This window comes from Ptychodera flava, chromosome 5 (assembly GCF_041260155.1).
Source record: "Ptychodera flava strain L36383 chromosome 5, AS_Pfla_20210202, whole genome shotgun sequence".
Taxonomy (NCBI): Eukaryota; Metazoa; Hemichordata; class Enteropneusta; family Ptychoderidae; genus Ptychodera; species Ptychodera flava.
This window is the reverse complement of record NC_091932.1, coordinates 32199491-32222066: the sequence shown is the minus strand read 5'-3', so window position 1 is coordinate 32222066 and position 22576 is coordinate 32199491. Positions and strand designations below refer to the sequence as shown.

General features: G+C 36.8%; 1 protein-coding gene across 4 annotated transcripts in view; it reads right to left on the bottom strand.

Moving 5' to 3' along the window:
- Nucleotides 1–4657: 4657 nt before the first annotated feature.
- Nucleotides 4658–22576, bottom strand: part of LOC139133522 (uncharacterized) — a 205799-nt gene continuing 187880 nt past the window's right edge. For all 4 annotated transcript variants that reach the window (XM_070700175.1, XM_070700174.1, XM_070700177.1 and 1 more), the window contains 14 exons: nucleotides 19406–19563; nucleotides 18562–18710; nucleotides 17167–17285; nucleotides 16122–16285; nucleotides 15410–15496; nucleotides 14593–14934; nucleotides 14039–14117; nucleotides 13269–13421; nucleotides 12640–12803; nucleotides 12084–12170; nucleotides 11351–11483; nucleotides 7073–7230; nucleotides 6250–6407; nucleotides 4658–6009 (listed from right to left, as the gene is read on the bottom strand). In XM_070700175.1, the coding sequence (XP_070556276.1) occupies nucleotides 5055–6009; nucleotides 6250–6407; nucleotides 7073–7230; nucleotides 11351–11483; nucleotides 12084–12170; nucleotides 12640–12803; nucleotides 13269–13421; nucleotides 14039–14117; nucleotides 14593–14934; nucleotides 15410–15496; nucleotides 16122–16285; nucleotides 17167–17285; nucleotides 18562–18710; nucleotides 19406–19563 (2906 nt within the window). In that variant the 3' untranslated portion in view covers nucleotides 4658–5054. The remainder of the gene's footprint in view (nucleotides 6010–6249; nucleotides 6408–7072; nucleotides 7231–11350; nucleotides 11484–12083; nucleotides 12171–12639; nucleotides 12804–13268; nucleotides 13422–14038; nucleotides 14118–14592; nucleotides 14935–15409; nucleotides 15497–16121; nucleotides 16286–17166; nucleotides 17286–18561; nucleotides 18711–19405; nucleotides 19564–22576) is intronic.

Sequence of the window (22576 nt, the reverse complement as noted above, 5' to 3'; positions counted from 1 at the left end):
GTACTGTAGTGTCTGGTTACGGAACTATACATTTCATTCATCCTCATTTGTATGATGATCTAGTCAAATATTCTGTACCTTTCATCCACAACTAATGGGGTGTGACAGTTGCCTGGTAACGAGGGGACCTCCCTCCAAGTTTACAATTTCAAACAGAGTGCATCTAGAGAGAACCCCGAAATGAAGAAATGTGCTTTGCAGTTTATTTATTAGTTTCAATCAAACTGATCAACTCAAAAAAAAACCCGACTGTCTCTAAGATTTCATAGGTCATGATCTTTTGTGAAAAGCATGTGAAAGGTTTGTGTGTACTGAAAGTTGAATTTGTATCATGGTATGCTGGTATCTTTTGGCTGGGCTCTCATCAACATGAATGCCTTCTAAGTATGGTACTTACTAAAGCACCATTGGTCATTTACGCTTCAAGAATTTTCCAGTATTTTTATTCTGATTGTGCAATACTGTTTCCTGCTGTACTCTGAATCGTGTCGCAATGCTTGATAAGAGTTCAACTTGTCAACTCAGCCTGCATCTGTGCGTACTGTCCAATACTTCTGCTAATAATTGAAATTTAATCCAGACTAGACTTCATTTCTCAACGATAACAATGCATATTGTAGAGAATGCTTCATCTTGCGCGGCTAAGACTTTGCATTTCAGCACTGTATTTCAGTTATGTTGTACTTGCTTTCGAGAACAAAAACTAATAAAATATTATAAAAAAGGTACATTTTTTTTCCCCGTAAGGTAGTACACACCTCAACAGTGAAAGACTTAACCCCTTCACCACCATGGTTTGGCCTAAACCCATTGTTATCAATGGTAGTTGTGGACCTGTTTACAGGGAATGGGGGGTGAACAGGTTATACTCAAAAACTTTCCTGAATGAAACTGTCAACCATTCTTCTAACCAAATCAAGGGTAAATCTGGGATCACAGTTTAGTTTAGTGCTAGAGAAACAAATGACCTCACATTTACTGATATTTGAAATTCAAAATGGCCGCCATCCCTGTCTTAGCTCTGCAGGGACAATGAATTATGAAAAAACAGAATTTAAAATTTTTGTCACTGAGAGCTTTAAAATGAGCTCCCACAAGTGGTATACCAGAAAAGTATTCAAAAAAAAATATTGACAGCTTAAATATATGTTCCCAAGGTGCCGCATTCTACCTTAATTTGGTGCAACAGAATCTAATGTTCGAAAAGAAGACATTTGACATGCAAAATTTGAAAATATGCTGAAATTTATTGTGATATGTACATTTAAAATCAATAATCAACAGTGACAGTGAATAATGTCATGATAATTTTTTGCAAAAAGTTCATAAAATATACATACCAAAATTATGGACAGTACCTTTCAAATACAGAGAAACAAAATAAACATTTTATTTACAAAGACACTAACATGTGTACTTCAAAATAATTTCTACTATTGGCATTCATAGAGTCACTTTCCCGTCACCTCTTTGAAAAAACATCCATTTGAGAGATTTATCATCTAATGGTGAGACTTCTCTGATGTGATGGTATACACAGCTATATCTTGAAATCTTGTTCTAGTGGAAGAAGGCGTCCTTAAAAAGGAATTTCAATATCTGAAGGTCACATTTTCTTCCCGTACATAACATATAAAGAAAGAACACAAATTTTGAAAAAAATTGCCAAATCATATTGACAGACTTGATATGTTCATTTTTCCACAGTTCAGATTAAAGGAAATTTAAAATTGTACAAAAAATCTAAAATCTATGCAAGACAAAATTATGCAGCTTAGTCATTGCACAAACCTTAAATGACGCCATGTTTCATAATTCCTGTGATTTTTTTCCATTTTTTTCATATTTTGAGGTTTTCATTTCTTGAAATTCTGTGCATTTCTAAGTATACTACCATTGCAATGAAAATGCCTTTCTGTATGGATTATTTTTGTGTTGGCGGCCATTTTGGGTCGACATCCAATCATGCAATAGGTAACATATACATTTTGTACGTTCAAACATAAAGAATAAGGTGTATTTCAATGATAAATAAGTATTCACTGATAAAGCTTGTGGATCTTTCTCTACATGTTGGATTTTAAAGCAGATTGTCTTATGAACAGAAACACAGTTGCAATCAAAACCACACATATCTTGGGAAGAAGTTGTTCTTGTATTTTAATTATGTACAACTGCTAATAAATTGGGCCTAGAAATGTCATGCTAAAGCTTCCCTTTGATTGTACTTTTGCACAAACTTACCAATTGGCAAAACATCTGTTTGAAACAGGTATGTGTTGAATATACTCACTCTTAAAGTTCAATGTATCTGAGGTTATTTGCCTGAAAATTGATTTCAAAATTTTAGACATGCCATTGTAATCTGATATAGAATGAGTTGTAACATGTAGGAAAAGAAACATGTTTTTGTATTTACAAGCCAAAAAACTCTCAATTAGGTGTCAATGTGTAAGATTATTCAGAAAACAGTTCTGGTAATAAAGTTAAATATGATGCTTCTTATGTATTTTTCATAAAATTGTTGTCATGGTAACTGAACGCTAATCAGAATTCAATGCTTAATTTCTCCTTTATCATATTTTGCAATTGTAGAACAAAAACCTGAATTTCAATGTTTGTTCCATACAATTTTTAATACCATTTTGTGATTCAAATTACTGTACGTAAAAGGTACTTTCTAACACTATGACCTATGAGTCTATTAAAATGTAATAGATCAAGTAATATCTATAAATTGAACTAGAAAATAATCCATTATTAAAATACCGGGCAAAGCATAAACCTTTATACTCCGAACAACTCCGCAAAGACCACCACCACTATTTGATAACCTCTATAAACCAAACACCTGCACAGCAGTTTGCTCATCAAGCTGGTGTTCACATTAAAGAGGTGATCAATACGTATCAAACATTCAAATAAGTTTATCTACAAATTTCTCATTGCTATAAACATTCAAATCACTATATTATCTACAAATCTCTCTTTACTTTACAATCTTCTTTGTAAAAATACCCCTTCTTGAATACATACAATTTTAACATATGTACACCGTCAGATCAACATTCTCCAAAGAATCTGAATTTCAAAATTATCTTGAAAACTGTTTTTGTAAGATATTAAAAAGTACAATTTTTTTATTTACACAAATTGGAACAAGTAAATCACACATCGTACACAGTAAAGTTTCTAATTTAATATTCATACTTAAATGAAAATTCAACAACTAAAAAGAACCTAGAAGAAACGAAATTAGATTTCCTGTTTTTGTGTAAACATTTCAATGAATGCACTTTGTGCATAGGTATACCTTAAGGCTTCATAAACTAATATGATTTTTTCCATTTTTATAAAACAATGTTGAATAAATAACGACCCAAGCTCTCACATATACATATTTACATACTGTAGTGTATTTGTGGTTGAGTGTGTAACAAAGAACTAAATGGAATGGTGAACTTTACACTCTCAAGTACTGTCTAATTACACTGTTACGTTTACTTTGTTTACTATAGGGTTTACTGGTTTACTTTGTTTACTACAGGGTTTACTGGTTTACTTTGTTTACTATAGGGTTACTGGTTTACTTTGTTTACTATAGGGTTTACTGGTTACTTTGTTTACTATAGGGTTTACTGGTTTACTTGTTTACTATAGGGTTTACTATAGGGTTTACTGGTTTACTTTGCTTACTATAGGGTTTACTGGTTTACTTTGTTTACTATAGGGTTTACTGGTTTACTTTGTTTACTATTGGGTTTACTGGTTTACTTTGTTTACTATAGGGTTTACTGGTTTACTTTGTTTACTATAGGGTTTACTGGTTTACTTTGTTTACTATAGGGTTTACTGGTTAACTTTGTTTACTATAGGGTTTACTGTTACGTTTACTTTGTTTACTATAGGGTTTACTGGTTTACTTTGTTTACTACAGGGTTTACTGGCTAATTGCTGGGTTTACTCAGGGTTTACTGGTTCACAGCCATGTTACCTACAGGATCTACTGGTTTTTAGTAGGTTTACTACATGGATTACTGCCACATTTACTAAAGTTTACTGTCATGTTTACTACAGAGTTTACTGGTTTACTGCTAAGTTTACTGCAGCGTTTACTGGTTCACTGTTTGCCTTATCTTTGGTTTTATTTATTCACTGCTTGGTTTCCTGCAAGGTTTTATTGTTAAGTTAAATGATTTACAGGGAAGTGTACTAGTCTAACCTACACTCTCATGGTAGTCCCATCTGATCTGTACTCCACTTGGATCGTACAGAAAGTATTCTAATGAGACGGGGTTATCCTAGATGTTTACACATCAGTGTATCCTTTGAAGATCAATTAGGTTTACTGATAAGTTTTCAATTTGATTCAAACGAATTCCACACTTGAGAATCAACCCCACTCATGATCTCAATGCCTTGTCCTTTCTGAATTCTGACAGAACCCATTGTACTCAGGAATGGGTTGAAACATTAGAGGTTGACGTTAAATCTAGTGAATAATGACTGATGTGAATAACATAGACCTTTATGAAAACACTGGTTTCCTTTGGTTTGAATCATTATTACTATCAATTGCAAACTTTCTATTTTAGCTTTTCCAAACAGTTAGACATTACAGATACTCTGACCTATCAAATTTTTTTTTTCTGTGACCTGAGCTTTCAAGGCAATTGCTTATATTTTCATATTTTTTCAAGGCAACTGGTGTGGTTTTTCAACAAGTGTATATTTGACATATTACAAGTCTGTATGCTAAGCGAATATACATTTGGAGTGATGCGTTTAATGCTGATATTGAAGTCATAAATTCTGGGCATAAATTGCAATTTATCTGACATTAAAATTTGTTGCTAGGCTATATTTTTCTAAATTGCATTGAATATCATAAAATTAAGGTAAGACTATGATAGAAACATATGGAGAGAGTTTCCTTAAATCTACATTACAGATTTTTTACGGTTGTAATAGAGTGAATGTTTGTGATAGCTGAAATACTATAGAAATACTATAGAAATGCTAATGAAACTGGTAAATAGCACTTATTCTTTTCTTTAAGCATCATTTTCTGGCACATCAAATTTCTCATCAGTTCCAGCTTCATCTTCTTCATCCTTTTTCTCCTCTTCTTCTTTATCCTTTTCTACATCAGCATCATCATAATCATCTTTCTGCTGTTCATCGTTCTTGTCGTCATTGTCATCTTCCTTCTTGTCCTGATCATCCTCATCGCCCTCTGCCACTGCCTCATCACTTTTCTCATCTTGGTCTCCTTTCTCCTCATTTTCTGTCTTCTCATCTTCATCATCTTTCACTTCTGCACTGTCTTGCTCCTCCTGTCCATCATTATTATTGTTGTTATTTTCATTGGGATTATCTGCTGCTGATTCCTCAGAATTCTCATCTTTCTCTTCTTCATCTTTTTTCTCATCATCCTTCCCATCCTTTTCCCCATCATCGCCTTCCTCATCCTGTCCATCATTGTTGTTATTGTTATTTTCATTCGGATTCTCTGCCTCTGGTTCCTCGGCAGCCTTTTCATCTTTCTCCTCTTCTTCATCTTTTTTCTCCTCTGTCTTATCTTCATCCTCAGCATCATCACCTTCCTTTTCTCCATCGCCATCTCCATCTTCATTATTGTTGTTGTTGTTGGAGTTTGGATTATCTTCTTGTGTCTCTTCTTTTTCCTCTTTTTCCTTCTCTCCATCATCTTCTTGCTCAGCATCTCCTGACTTTTCTTGCCCCACATCATCACTTTCATCCTTCTTATCATCTGCCTCACTGCTGTCATCTTTTGGTTTCTCTTCTGTTGGTGCCTCGGGTACATCTGTGGCCATCGGAGCATCCTCCTGGGCAAGATCTCCATTGTTGTTGTTGTTATTTTCATTGGGGTTGCCATCGCCATCAGCAGGGCTTTCCTCTGGAGCTGGTTCTCCTTCACCGTCACCAGAGGGCAGTGCTTCCAAATCTCGTTCTGTCTTATTGTCATCTTCATCATCAGCGAGCCATCTACAAGAGAAATGAACATATTAGCAAAATATAGACAGGAAAAAAACATGCTGAACATTCTTAATTGACCTTGACTGTGATTGACTATGATTTTGAAATTAAATGATTTACAGTTTCCTTGAAGAAATTCTGAGCAAAAGTTCAAGTTTTCAGTTTTGAGGTATACTAGATACTTTGATTAAAGTCTACAATTGACTGTCAGTGGAATATTTATTTGTACAGGACAAAAGCTTGACTTACCTATCACATGGGAAGACATGTTCCTCTGTGGCATCTGACGATTCCTTGACCACTACTTTGTCCAGATACCATCCCGATCCAGGACCTTCACCCTCGTGACCTATCGTGACCTTTTGGAGGGCGCCAAGTTGTACTGCCTCAATGAGGAATGTATCAACCTGAAGTGAAGGGGAAAAAACCACAGGTTTGTGTTACAGGTTTGTGTTACAGGGTAACAGGTTTGTTACTAAATATAGCTGCACACAAACACACGTAACATTAGACACCTGCTAGAAATTCGACCACGTTTTTCAGTGTTGCATGCGTCGCTGCTGTTGTAATCTGAGTTGTTAATTTATTGCTTGATGTGTTCAGGGTAACATTTTGCAGTTCCCTATTACACTGTATTTGCGTCGTTCTTGCAATGTAAATATAAATTTGCAGACAATCATTTATGCTTGCATAATGAGAGTTTGAGAGAATGATGACATCATTTGTTAACCGCCCCATTTATGAAATTGTACACTTGGTAGATTATGAAAACATTGGAAAACTGATATGGTTAAAGCTTTCTCATCTTAAATGCATATTGAAGCAGTAATCATGATTAACAATAGCATTTTGAGGCTGTTGTACACTAAGAGCACCTGTACCTTTGTCCTCCATTTCCCTGTACAAAGGTCAACTTTGTGAATGGAAAACAATAGGGTGAGGCGAAAAGTTTGAAGTCACAGGGTTAAGATTTCAATTTCTCTCACATTTTAGGTACACAAAAATTCTACCCCTCTTTATAACTCAAAGAGAATTGATTTACAAAATATCAAAAGGCTAGATGACTCCATACCTTTCCATGGCCAAATTTATCATCTCCTTCCAGATTCTTCCGAAGTTCCCGTTTCCCAGTGTCACCTTTCTCTCCATGGATGTTGATGTAGACGTCAGCACTGGTTCCAGCTCCGTCAAACTTGTCTCCTGTATGGACTTTAACTTCATACTTCATCACTGTTACAACAGACATCAGTAAAATAATAAATATCTGCATTGTATTGAAGTTCCATCTTGAATACTCAGAATCATTCAATACTACTAGAGGGATGATGCAATTGAGTGTCATACATGGCTGAGTCTGATGACAGCATACATGTTTAAGGTAGCTTTCCGCCTTTGTTTTGGTATTTTGAGTCAAAAACACGATTTTTCTTTTATCCCTTAAAAGTATTCCTATAATATTGATCTTCCTTGTGTGTAGAATATCTTGGTCGTGAAGTTCCTGTTTTGGGGTGAAATTTTGGAATAAAATGTACGAGAGGCACAGGTGTACATTTGGCGTTTGAGACTACCGTTTAGTCTTGATTGACAAGGGATTACGCTAAGCAAGCAGCGTCACAGTATTCACATGCACTTGGACAACATACGCTGTGAAATCCCATTAGCACCTACCGTTCACTGCGTGGGTCAAGACCACAGTGTGTACCTGGCAATTGGGCGTCGAAAGGTGGGTCTTACCGTTTTCTCATAGGGGTGGCCGCTCCCAAAAGATCACAATTTATCGACACAATCGGACAAGGTCACACTTATGACATTGTTGACGGTACAATTTCAGATTACACAAATGGCCAACGCACTAATGTTTTATCTGGGACATTTTTGTGTTTTTGTAAAAGCACCAGGAGTGGTGGATAAGTTTCGTAATGTTAAACATCTTTGAAGAGGCTGTCCCGTATACATAAATGGTACGTTCCACTGGCGGCCTTAGTGACAGCGGGAACACTTGAATACCGCAACAGACACCCTTCACATCTTCAACATTCAAGCAACATTCGGCCTCTTTCGGCCGAAGTTTCGGCTTCTTTCGGCCCCAAGACATTTCGACACCCCCGTTACGATTTATTTCTATTATTATTAGTAACTGACAGACCAGTCATATTCATAAGCGTGACCTTTGCGTTTTGACCAGTATGATTTTTACAGTGCCGTTTAGGCAACGCTTTTCAAACTTTGACAGTGTCGGCAGCTATTGCTATTGAAAATGATATGAAACTCTTTTCGACGGTTTTTCACCATGTTCTCACAAACTTTAAAGCATGTGAATGCTGACACTATACTTCTCAGTGTTTTGATTTGTAACATTTGGCACGAGTTTCCCCAACCAGATAGTGCCGAAACGTCTTTGGTCGCGTTGCCTAAACGTCTTGGGGTCGGAAATTGTGCGGCCGAAACGACTTTGCGCCAAAAGGTCTAGAAACCCGACATTGTCCGTTCGATGAGAATACTAAGTGAGTTGAACAATTTATGAATAAAAATGAAATATCAGAAGCCGCGGCACTGGAACTACTTGGGATTAGAAAATACAAGGTGGAAACAAATTGCATGGGCTGCAAGAGAGCAACAGCAAATTTTCCCAAGGCAAAATACGTAGCGATGCAGAAATCCCACGCCACAAAACAATAGCTGCTTTGGTTTACAGACGTTTTGCACAATGGCAGTGAACTGATAATGTCGAAGTCGTTTCAATCCCGCGGTCCCGTTTTTCCTTGTCCCTTTCGTTTCCGGACCGCGCTATTACCCAATAATCGTACAATGCAACCACCCTACCACTAAATGAGAAACCGACCTTGACAAGGTAAAACATACGTCGACTAACAAATGTTCATCGTACACCGGACGAATGTGAATCAAATGATTTTATGGGAATGGACACGACAGCATTGTTATCAGTTATCATGGCAGTAGCCAAAATGCTGCAGGACCGAAGACAAATTTCAATATGAATTTGAGCGTCACAACGTAATAACGTAATCGCCCTGAGTTTTCATCAACATGTCATCATTGGTCGGTAAACCATTGAATGAGACGCTTACGGGCTAACTACTTGAATACAGTGCAAAACACCATCCTAATCCTGAGATTAACATGTAATGAAGACGGGTCTGATATCATATTCGCCTGGAATCGATGGTACTCATGTTGGATACGAACAACAGCAGAGAGTTATCTATCTGTGACCATGGAGGTAGGAAGACTACTACCTCCATGCTGTGACGTATGACGCTTGACGAGAGGTCTATCGCATGCAACTTGCGCTTGATGAAATGACGTACTTTTCTCTATGTTCATGTTTTCTCAACTGCTCTCCTTTGACTTTTATGCCACCGACAGGCGATTGTGTCATGACTCCAGAAACGGTCTTCACCCACAGAAATGCTGTACAGAGTGAGGACGAACTATTCGTAGTTTGATTAGTGTTAATCGGTTTTCAAGGCGCGTGAAGATCTAAAAATGGCTGCTCACTGAATCCTCGGTTACTCTAACCGTAATGAATCACAGCATGGAGCTGTTCTTTTTATCTCCATGATCACAGACACCGCAAATGTACATCCACATACAAACGCAGATATTTTTGTTGTCAGCCAATATTGTTTTCCCTATATCACTCATCGGGCTCGCTTTCATTCCGCAGCAGTGAGTCGTTTCCGAGGTCGAATCGAATGCTGCCATAAACTTACACTGTACTGTACGCTTGTCATGGAGGTAATTAGTCCAAGCGCTCGTGTTGACGGCATCGAGATGCCGTAGCAGTTCCGACAGTTAGGTCGAACAGTTAATACTCTATTTAAACCTTACAACTAATCAGTCAACAGATTATGCATAATCCCTTCCCTGGCACTCCCCAAGTTTATTTACTCATCAGCTACTGTGTAGATTGCGCTCTAAAAAGAGTACAACGCTCCCAAAATTCACCCTTTTTAGCCTCATTTCGACCGTTGACACTGATTTCAATGAGTGAATATACTGTTGAAGTTGAACACTTTGATTTCACTATCTGGTTTTAGTGTTTTTTCGGTTGAGTACATTGTTTATTGCCATTCAAAAGGAAAAACCGAACCAATTTACTAAATCGCCTTTTTCTCAGTTCGGCATTTTGTCACATTGCAGCACGTTCAAAAGAGTTTAACTCGGAACGCGTGAACGGAAGTTCACCAGATTTTCACAGACGTTTGTCAAGTAGGTTGTCTCCAAAACCATGTCTCAGTTTCTTTATGAAGATTTTTAAAGTCGAGTTATTGCTGCTTAATTAGGCGGCGTTGTAAGAAAATCGGTGGATAAACTTTGACTCAACGATGTGAAAAAACTAAGGCCTTTTTCAAAAATCTGAGACACGGTTTTGTAGCCTGTATTCTGAAGACCAATTGCCCGTTATCAACTAAACAATAGCCCCTCTCCGCTCAGACTTAAACTTTTTTACGTGAGACCACCCATTTTCTTTACACTTTCACTAAGATCTTCAGAAAAATTCATCGCACACTAATTTTCTTGATAAAACAAAAAATTCATAGCAATAGCTTTCAGGTGATATATAATACTTGGGTAAAAGTACACATCTTGATGGCAAAATTCATGTTTGAAAATAGGTCGACGCAAAGGGGGAAAGCTACCTTAAAGCAAGAAAATATTAAACATTTGTTTTCCATCGTAACTCTCCTACAAAAATGACAAGGCAACAGTTTTTAAATTTTTTGCCTACAAGATCAGAATACCAATACATGGACAACAAAACAGCAATGTTTACTTGCATAATGGTAATTCTGACATGCAGCAAGATGGCCCCAATAAGTTCACCATTCAAAACTTTACAGAGCGTACATGTCATCCTCAGGATATTTTTATCATAGCCTTGTACATTTTTACAAAGCAAACATAAAAAGAGGGCTGACACAGCTAGTCTAGATCAGTGCGTACAAGAATGAGAAACCTTTTCTGTTTATTTGGCCACTTTTGATTATAAAAGGTGTTAGAAGTCATAGGGTAAGTTGACACTGACAGTGTTAACATTTTTTGATATTACCTTCTTTATTTTATATGACTTAACAATTTTATTTATGTGTATTACAAAACAACATTTTCACCTCAGGCATTGATAATTTACCCATTCAGATAACTTATCTAATGATGCTGAGCTGTGAATGACAGCCACTGCTGTCATCAACAAAAGTTGTAGAGATACATGTATAGTATTGGAAATTAAATTTTAATGAACAATCAATAAAGTCGCCAAGATCAAGAATTTGGTCAAACTGTCTTTGATCAAAATTCTTGTTTGTTACTGTTGACAGTACAGTACCTTCTGGTGGTTCCTCTCCTTCATGAGTGGCTGGAAGCTCCCTAACAATCTCTTCATCATCTTGTTCCCTTGACAACCACTTCTCGCAGGGGAAGGAGACTTCGCTTTGGTTTACTTTATCAACCAGAACAATCTAAATAAAAACAAAATTGTAATTATTAGAAAATACAAAATACTTGGCACAGTCATAATCAAATGAATCATGTAAAGTAGTTACGATTTTTCTGATAGCATAAAATATGATATGATGCTGATTTTGTTTCCGATGACTTCATCGGTTTTGTACATACACAGGTATGTTAAAAAATTGTGACTTCTTTGAATTCTCTGGTAAAATTTGAGAAATTTCCTGGTGTTTTGTATATAAATCCTGCATTATGGTCAATTTAATTTTTTTTTTAAAGTGATTAACTTACAAAATATAAACGAGGAAACTTTAGTTCTAGTATGTCGTCATACAACGTCTGTCTGTACTTGCACCAATAATCTGGTTTTTAGCGACATCTACTGCAACATTTTTCTGCCTCACACTAATGAATTTGTCGGTTTACTGGTCAAGAAGATCAACTGATAGAGGATGAAGAGAGCACCATATGTTGAAAGGTTGGTGTATTCGCCCACAGTTAGAACTTGAACTGGGGACATCAAATGCTAAGATTTTCATAGGCGATTATGTAAAAGCGTCAGAAGGGAGCAAGTGTTTAAACCAACATCGCTAGAAAATCTCTCTCACCTTGTCAAGGTACCATGATGGATTGTCACCACTGTTGTCATGGGATACACGCACTTTGTACAGTTTACCGATGTTATCAACATGAATCTATCGACAAAAAACATGTCTTGTGATTAATTACTAGTTGCAAAAAAAAAATTGATGAACACATATATTCTTGAAACCTTTGCAGCATTGGCATATTGCAAAATCCAAAGCGACAAATACTATGCACTCCAAAATAGTGAAAATAACTTTCATAATATGCCACAATGTTAACAAGACCTTGGATTTTATTGCAAAATGTTAATCCTCAATAATCAATATTGATACATTGATAATTTTCCAAATATAAGACACAAGTTACATATTCCTTGTTAATACATTATCAAAATGAATACATTATGAGCTGTGATTCCGTAACATAGACAACTAATTGTTATCATGGTCTCTGCATCTAGATGATATGGGGAAGAATTTATACAGTGAACTAAAAATTTTTGGAATGATCCTAAACCAAAACATATTGACAGTGGAATTTGAAGAAAAAAATTCACTAAAAAACTTGATTGCTTACATCAAATTCATCTGTTGCACCTTGTTGTAACTTGGCGCCATCTTCACCATCTAATGGGATTTCATCAGATTTGTCCTGATCACCGTACACAACGATAGTCACGTTGGCTGTCGTTCCAGCATTCTCATCATCTTTGGTGGTCACCAATACTTTGTAATCACCATCTACAATGTGACAGAAAATGTCAACATGTTTATTTTGACAATTATAATCAATACAGAAACAAAAAGATTAATAGCCTGGTTCTTGAACATTTCAAAAATTTGTTAGAACATCTGATGGTTGGAATTCGACATGCTATCACATGTGAATAAGTCATGAGCTCTGATACCATAATGGAGATGCCTAACTGCTATTCATTTAATACATGCAAATGTATTCAATAAGTATGCAAATTCCATGATGACTCATTATCAATGATGAATATTCATTGTATTGGACTTCATGCATCCTATGAAAATCTAATGAAATATACAATTTTATGACATCTCTTGGACAGAAGAAGGTAGCCGCATGACTTTGACCTCTGTCCTTGACCTACATAACCTCCTATAAAGGGAAGGTCACCATTATTCAAGAGAAACTTAGTTTGTATGAGGACAATAAAGGATTGAATTTTGGGATTCTACCTATTGGGTCTGGTGTGTCCTCACTGGCCAGTATCTCTCTCTCAGTGAGTTTATCATCTTCTACATCAGACAACCACTGATCACACTTGAAAGCCCAGGATTTCTCTGACTCGGGATTTCTGATGACAGCCTTGTTGAGGAACCATCCTCCTTCTGCAAAAGCAGAGTATAAGAACAGACTGTTATGTCAAACCTCAAAATAACGACATGCAAATGTCACATTGAAATCAACTTAAAACCCACAAATGTTAGAACCCAAATATTAGAGGGATAACAACACACATTGTTTTTGAGTTTGCTTGTCACATCATTTTTGAGTTTACTAAGCAGTACATATTCATTTCAATTTTGGGCTGTTTTCATGCTGTGAATAACTTTTATGTCAAATATCACAATAATGAGATTTAAATGTTACATTCAAACCAGTTTACAGCGGCTCCAGTTTAAAAACATTGAATTTTGATTCAGGGATAACGACGTTCATTATCTGACTTAGTACTTTGTTTTTCTGGAGCATGTTCTCTCATGAACATGTTTGGCTGCTCACATCCACTTGATAAAATATTTCTGTCTCAACAACTTTCATATATCAGTAAATTTTACGTAATTTGATTCTTCAGTAACAAAATTTGCATGCTTCCCCCGATTTTTATTCATAATTTTAGACCAAAAAGGGTTAAAAGTTTCCTTCGGGAAAGTTGGTCAAAACTTAAATCTTGCCATTTCAAGGCATGTACTGCCTTAAAGCAAATTATTCTAGCAAAGCATACCTGCATCAACACCATCATGGCCAATGACGGCCTTACTCAGTTCTCCTAGATCAACAGCTTCAAGGACAAATTTCTTCATCTAAATAAAAGAATATAAAAATCATTTATTATTTACTTGATTACTTTCATAGCGTACATATCTGAAAATGACATTGGGTATGTTCATGAATATGTGGAAACTTCAAATAGGATAAATTGGTCAATCTAACTACTTTTTTTTAATATTTCATTTTTACATTTTTCTGTCACAACAAGGTTATGTTGCATAAAAAATTACACTTTAACCCATTATTCATTTGCATGTAACCATGATTCAGGGATAACGACTCTCATCAGACTGCCCAGGACAGATTCTATGAAATTTGGCCATGCAACATTTGTTGCCAAAAGTCATCAAAACCAATACATGCTACATTTCAGACAGCATATCCTGCATATAATCCTCTTCAGTGAGCTGTGTACTGTATGCATATGCATTAATTGACTGCCCTGGCTGTGAAAATTTGGTATTTGATTGTGTGCGACACAATATCCAGCAGGACCATTCCACTTACTTTTCCCTGTGGAAACTTTTTATCTTTGTTCTGTTCATCTCCCTCCCTCTCTTCATTCTCAGCACCTCCTTCATTCTTCTCATCATCTTCCTCCTCAGGTTTGTCCAAGCGTCTCTTTCCAGTGTCTCCGTACTCTCCATACACAGTGATATAGACATTAGCATCTGTGCCTGCATTGTCCTTGTCAGCTGTATACACTTCAACGGAGTACGGAATTGATCGTAATATTTTCTTCTCCGGCCAGATGGCTGGAATCTCCTTGATGACTCCTTCATCTTTGTTGAGCCAACAGTTTGGTTTGTAACTGAACTCTTCTTTTGTGTTGACGTCTTTCAATTTGATCTGTTGGAATGGAATGAACAAAATACAACTCATATGAGAATCTCTCATTGATGTAGGATCTTTTTTCATATTTTGCTGATGTTCTGCGTTTTGCATGTTTTATTTTGCAAAATTTTGTAAATCATTGTTATCTTTTAATATAATGTTATGGGCACTGGGATTATTTGCAAAGTAATAACACTAAATAAATATAGTCATTATTAAGATCTGAAGTTCAAATTAATCATCTATCAATTTTGAAAAAGCCATAATTATTGAAAAATATTTTGTTATTACATGTACTAAATGCAGGTGAATCTTTCCACTGATTGCTTGACTATATTGGCTATCGAATGAAAACATCTTAAAAACATTTCTTTCATCTCCAATTTCTGTCTGTGTGTCTGTCTGTCTGTCTGCCATCACTTTCCCTTCAAAACAGTTTGGGGTAACCTGTCTGAATCAACAAATTTCAAGATATTTATCTTCGTCTGACCTTTTCTAGGAACCAAGATGCATCCTCTTCTGTATCATCAAGCTCAACTCGGATCTTGTAAATCAAGCCAATTTTACCAAGGTTTACCTGCACAGGATAAAAAAGACATCATGAAGAATATAGAATCACCAGGTACATGTAGTTGTCGACCACATCACCAAACTATCTTATAAATTCCTTTTACATCATTGATTCAGTCTATATACCGATTGTAATTGAGGACCTGTTTACAGGGAACTGGGATGAACAGGTTTTAAAACTTGTTGGTTTTAATCGGCTCAGCTCTATATTCACTGTGATAATGTTGAGGCAAAAGGGGTGAACACACATAATCCAGGTGGTTTGGCTCAACCCTTTATTTACTCTAGTAAATGAGGGAAATGGGATGGACTGGTTTGCAGGGAATCAAAGCAAACAGGTCAAGTTGGCAACTGAACACAGTGAGTGATACCAAAATGTGATTGTGCAGTGTTTCATCCAGGGCGACATCAACAGGGGGGATTTTCCCCCCTTTACCAGAAAATTTAGGGGAGATTTCACCAGTTCATGTGTAATACTTGTATCTCTTAGGTGTGAATGGCACCATTTCATGGGGGGCTGGTTCCCCCTTGAAAAATTACTAGGGGGTGCCAACATGTCGACAGAGGGGGAATCCCCCCGTCCCCCTCTCTAGATGAAACACTGGTTGTCAATGAGTTCACAAGGCACTTACGTCTAATTCATCCGTAGTTCCTTGCTGGAATTTCTCTTCTTTGTCTTCGCCAAGTACCTTGGTTTCACTGACACCATCCTTGCCGTATGCAGTCAGTGATACCTTGGCTGTAGTGCCGGCATTTTCCTCCTTGCCAGTTGTGATGTAAACTTTCCATTCCCCTTCTGTCAAAATTCAGAAAGATGGAAAAAGTTGAATACAATACTACCTTTGTCATGTTTTTTGTAAATGTAGCAAATTTTATACTGTACTTAACCCTTTCACCCCCATTTTCCTGTCTAGAGGTCCAATTTTACCATAGAAAACAATGGGATTGGTTCAAACCACAGTGGTAAAAGGGTTAAAGGGCAAGTAATGCTGACTGTTGATGATATTTGTTCAACCCTTTCACCCCCATTTTCCTGTCTAGAGGTCCAATTTTACCATAGAAAACAATGGGATTGGTTCAAACTACCGTGGTGATAGGGGTAAGCTAGATGCAGTCAATTGCAATTATTAAAGTACATCTATTTTTTTGGATCTATATTTTTCTATTACAATGCACCAGGTTCACTTTACAGAATACACCTCTATGTGCTGTTGTTTAATCTCTGAACAGATATTGATATTGGTACAGCATACTGTATAGCAATCTGATTAAAATCCAGCTGTAGTGATGTGCTCGGTGTTTTCGCCCTTACCGTTGTGGTCATTTACTTCCGCGTAGCCTCGCCTCACTACGCGGAAGTAAACGACCACAACGGTAAGGGTGAAAACAACGAGCACATCACTACAGCTGGATTTTAATCAGATTGACTGTATAGATGATGTACGACACACATCAATCCATCGGACCTGAGGTTGTGATGACATGGAGTTTTACCATTTTGTTATTCAATCATTTTTTTCATGTTACTCACAAATCAAAGAATATTTTGTTTACTTTAAAAATAATTCTCATTCAGGACCAACAACGTGTCATAATCCAATGGGTAAACAAATCTGCTTCAGGAAAAAGAAAGACATACAAAAAACTGGCGATACTGACAAATTTTGGTCGACTTACCTGACTCAGGTGGTGTTTCACCCTCAGGCAATGGTACAGCAATTTTCTCACTCTCCTGAACATCAGCAACTGTGAACATTTGCTCAGCTGGTGCTTCCAAATCCTCAGCTCCCAGCAATCTGGAAAAAATTCAGAAATCATATCAAAAAAGGGAAAAAATAATTAACATTCAAGATTACACCCTTGTCTCTTTCTATGGTCTATGATCCAATTGACTTGCAATCAATTAAATATAAAAGAAATTTTACATAATGTAAAAAGCAGACTAAACAGGAAAATACAAGAAAGCATACCCAAGTCTCACTGTTACTGATGTGTGGGTTTTGAAGAATGAAAAAGTTCTTTGCCTAAATTTTCTTTCAAAAATTAGACAGCTGCTTTCTAGATATATTAAACCATGATGACTGCTTCAGATGTTGAAGGGTTGATAGATGAGCAAATCCATTCAGTATTTAGTGTTCCAACCACCAGTACAAAGTAAAGTTCAGCAGTACTGCAGTTTAGTTTGCTAGCCCGGCAGTCTTGTTTGATTAATTGCTGTTTAGATTGCTAGTCTTACTTTCTAAATTGCTAGTCTATCTGTTCTGCTTTCTAGTTTGCTAGTCGTGCAGTCTACGGTACTTTGCCAGTCTTGCAGTATGGTCTACCAGTCCCATGGTCTGGTTTGCTAGTTAACTCTCTCTAGTGTGCCAGTTCTACTGTCTAGTCTGCTTGTTCTGCAGTCTTGTTTGCTTGTCCTGCAGTCTAGTTTGCTAGTCCTGCAGTCTAGTTTGCTAGTCCTGCAGTCTAAGTTGCTATTCCTGCAGTCTAGTTTGCAAGTCCTGCAGCCTGGTTTGATATTCCTGCAGTCTAGTTTGCTGGTCCTGCAGTCTAGGTTGCTAGTCCTGCAGTCTAGTTTGCTAGTCCTGCAGTCTAGTTTGCTAGTCCTGCAGTCTAGTTTGCTAGTCCTGCAGTCTAGGTTGCTAGTCCTGCAGTCTAGTTTGCTAGTCCTACTGTCTTATTTGCTAGTTGTAGAGTCTAGTTTGCTAGACCCTATTTTGCTAGTCCTACAGTCTAGTTTGCTGGTCCTGCTGTCTTATTTGCTGACTAACTATATTTTGCAGTCTAATTTATTCATTCTCTCTAATTTGCTATTCCTGTGGTCCAGTTTGCTGGTCTTGCAGTCTAGTTTGCTAGTTCTATTTTCTAGTTTGCTAGTCCTGCAGTCTAGTTTGCTGGTCCCTAGTTTTTACAGTTCTGCAGACTAGTTTGCTGGACCTGTATCCGCTCTTAATCAAACATTTACTATCTGCCACATGTTTCTGATCATGTCACTAAGTTGTTCAATTCCATCTATATATAACTATGAAATAGAGAAAAAATCTGTGTGTGGAAGATGCATGACTGTTTGCTTACTCAAGACAATGGAATTCTGTTTCTTGCTGAGCTGAGATGCCCTCTTTGATCACAACTTTCTCAACAAACCACGCTTGCCCCGGTGATTTCCACAACACAATCTGTGTGATACTGCCCAGTGATACTGCCTCCACTGTGAACTCATCAACCTGAGGATGGGAACATAAATTATGCATAATCAGAGGTGGTAATAGTAAAGTCAGATTTGAAGTTGTCAATTTGGTCCCTTTGTGGATACTTGTATATATTTAATATGGCATATGTCCGATTGTATCTGGTGCTTGCTGCATCAATATGTATACATGTGTACAGTAGTTTGAGTTGAATCAAGGCCAAATTGGGCACTAGACATACACTGTCGGGTGCAATTAACAGCTAAGCGGTAACATGAGTCGATCATAAAAAAATCAGTTATGCAAAAGTTGAAACATTGTCTAGCAGACGGTCAGACGTAGTCTAAACAACACCACCACATATGTCCAAGCACTGTCCAAGTCTTATCACTTGCTTTCAGGAGTAGTTGTTTTGACTACCTCTGACATGCTGCAAGAAGATGTTTCAACTTTGGCTGAGTTGATTTCTCTGTGGTCGACTTGAATTACTGCTCAGCTGATAATTACATCTGGCAGTGTTGGCAACACCTCATTTAGACAATATGTCTACTTCGCGTAATGTCAATGCTTCAAAGCAAACCACAGTAATGGAGGATTGCCAACACTGTCGGGTGTAACTGGGTAGGTTGTACAAGTCAATAAACATTAACTCAGTGAAAGATGAAACATGAATTTGCTCATGCTGGTTCATGCTATGCATGTTACATGTGTGTATGGGCAGGTATACCAACCTTTCCTGGTTTATCAAAGACCTTCTCATCAGTGTTTGGTTTACTCAGCAATCTCTTTCCAGTGTCTCCTCTCTCTCCAAAGATAGTGATGTAGACATCAGAATCAGTCTCTGCCTTATTGTCCTCAGCAGTGTACACAGTTACATGGTACGGAATCACTATTAATAAAGAACACATTACCAAGTACAGATTTAGATTTCTTGTTAATTATTTGCCACAACAGTCCTTCCAATACCATTTAGTTGGCACAGGATCATAAGCTTTCATCCATAATGGCAGTTTTGTTTTAGTACATAGTTTGCTTGATTTCTGTTAGCCCCTCTGTAATGAACACATAGCGTCTCATGTTGGTTGATTATTTATCATCAATTATCAACTTCCCACTGTTTATCAGGAAACAATTAAACTCTTTCCATGTAATGAAATTAACATAAGCAAATTTTTATGACGAAATTTATTTTCTTTGATATAAATTTTTGAGAATTTGCTTTCACTTTTTTCTTCATATATTTTTCTCTTAAAGAGCTCAAATTAAAAAGCAATAAAAGAAACCAAAATTGGTTTAAACAGCATCCAGATAATGGGTTTCGGGTTCAAGGAAAAATCTTATTTAGGTTTGTTCACATGATGGTTACAACATTTGAGCAACAGTGTTTTCTCCAGGATGCCGGTCTGCACAAATCCCCCCAATCTTATCAAAATCCCCCTCAAATAATCAAAACCACAGGACATGTCACCCTTTCTTCAGAGAGGTTTGAGATTATGATTTACACAGAGTATTTACAGTGGCATTCCACTTCATGATTACTGTCTATGATGTAACATCATACAGTTGATGTAATCCACTATATGTAGCCATGCGCAGTACAGTGATATGAGCTTATTATCTGCAGAAGGATGTGATAGGGTAGGTTCAAATCTATGCCAACATAAAAGTTGTAAAATTAGCATAAAATTTGGACATGTAAATTTCATAATACCAACCAAATGTCAATTTCAGATTACCAGGAATAACCTTATTTAGGTTTGTTTAGATGATGGATGGATTTGCAAATTTTATTTTGTGTCTGTGTTATGAGTGGAATTCAAAGCTGATTCTGAGAAAATCCCAAGATGTTTTGTTGTCAACTGATTATAAAGAGATGCAGTTCATGAACCTTTAAACAGTTTTATAGACATATTTAACATAAATCAAGATATTGACACACTGTAGTCATGATATCTTCAGCTTACTGTAAATCTTTAAAAAAAAATTACTTCATCATCCACAGCTATTTACTCAGCACAAAACAGCCAATACAGCTACACACACTTTTATAAAACTGTGTGATTTTTAGCATTTATTTTCCACTGTAATTGTCATTTCTGTGTCATCTTTTGAAACGAACCCTATCATACATATAGCTTTCTCCTTTGTTTTATCACTTGCAAAGTTGGATTGCTTGCAAGAAAACCTTTTTCAAAAGATTTCCACTCAACGTCAGTTCCAAACTGATATTGCAATCTTCACTTTGAAATGGGTTTGAGTTTAGGATACAGAGTTACCAAACAGTGCCTCAAGTCACATCACATCAAAATATTTGTGGAAGAAAATTATTTTTAAGTCAAAACGTTTCCTCATGAGCAGCTTATCAAGTTATAATGCCGGTTTTCAGTGCACATACACAGGGAGATATAGGGAATTAAATATTGGATAATTATTCATTGTCTCATGCACACTATATCCAGTGCAAAATTTTCAAATCCTGCGTCTACACTATCCCCATAAGTTTCAAGTCCCCCTCAAAGTCCTCCAGTCTTTCATACATAGTATTTGTGAATGCTGCCTGATCTTTAGTTTAACTGCAGATCAAACAGATGTTTAGGTGCAGTTAGAAAAATTGTAACAACTTAACTCAGTTATTGAACCATTCAGTTTAGAGGGTGGGGATTTGGCCAAACAGTTTTGACTGCCATAAGTTGTGAGTAATGGAATCTGATTGACAATCTACTGAATTTAGAACTTTTAGCCAATAGTAACACACTAAGGTAGGTGTGTCCCTATACTCTGTTGCTGATTGGTTAATATTTAGGAAGTGTCTGATCATTTCCATTTCTCCATACATGTGAACATAATAATCACTTCTGGCATTGAAATGTAAGCACAGGAGACCCAACAACAACCCAGAATTACTCTCATGCCTTTGTGTTGACATTTATACATCACTTTCAATGGGTAATTTGTGTCTTCATTGTCAGACTCTGTGGGTCCTGAAAGTTGGTTGCACAACCACTTCTTCTAGTTTAATTAAGTTATGTAAAGAAACTGCGGCATGTCAATAATTTTAGTAAACATACACGCACATTTCTATACATATGCATCTCCTCCCTCATTTGTATTCAATGCTGGGCGAGGTAGCAAATGTGTCAGTCACTGTGCATCAGCCTATACTCTTGCGCTTGCATATGTTGTTCTCTATTTTCTGCAAAACTTTTTCATATCAATAGCCATGCCAAACTGCTGTTTCTTGTGTTCTAGGATGGAAAGGTGTATATAGGCATGACACATTGTGATATGTCTTGGCTAAGTAACAGAAAGGGGGTTAGGGTTGACACATGCACCACAGAAATGCTTTCTATGTGGCACTCTGCCTCAAAAGGCTAATGGAAAACTCTTGTCTTGGAATCAAGAGTGTGAAAAGTCAGAAATGAAATAACTTGTCAAAAAGAATGATTGTGCAATTCTTCAAATTTACAGTGTTTTGACTCAAAACATATGTACTTGCTAATGCATTTCAGCTCAAAACAAACGTGCTATTTTTTAAAAAGGAAAGTATTTAACTAAAAAATGATGACATTTCTGGCCGAAAGTGCCACAACTGAAACTGGATGTGAAAACTTAATTTTGGTGTTGATTACGCACCATATTCTGTGCTTGTTTGTCAAAATTCTCACAGTAACTCACTTCAAGATTTCACTTCTTGAATATTCATTAAATTTCAAAAGGGAAGTCATTTTGTAAATCAGTACACTTGGCAACTCATACAAAGCATCAAAGCATGCTTGTGTAGCGCTGGTATAAGAACTACCCTGAAAACAGCACAGTGTTACATTCAAAATGCAGAGCTGGTCGTGTGTGGTCCTTTGTGGCCTGCTGGTCTCTATGTATGTGACTGCTGGTACTTGCCGATC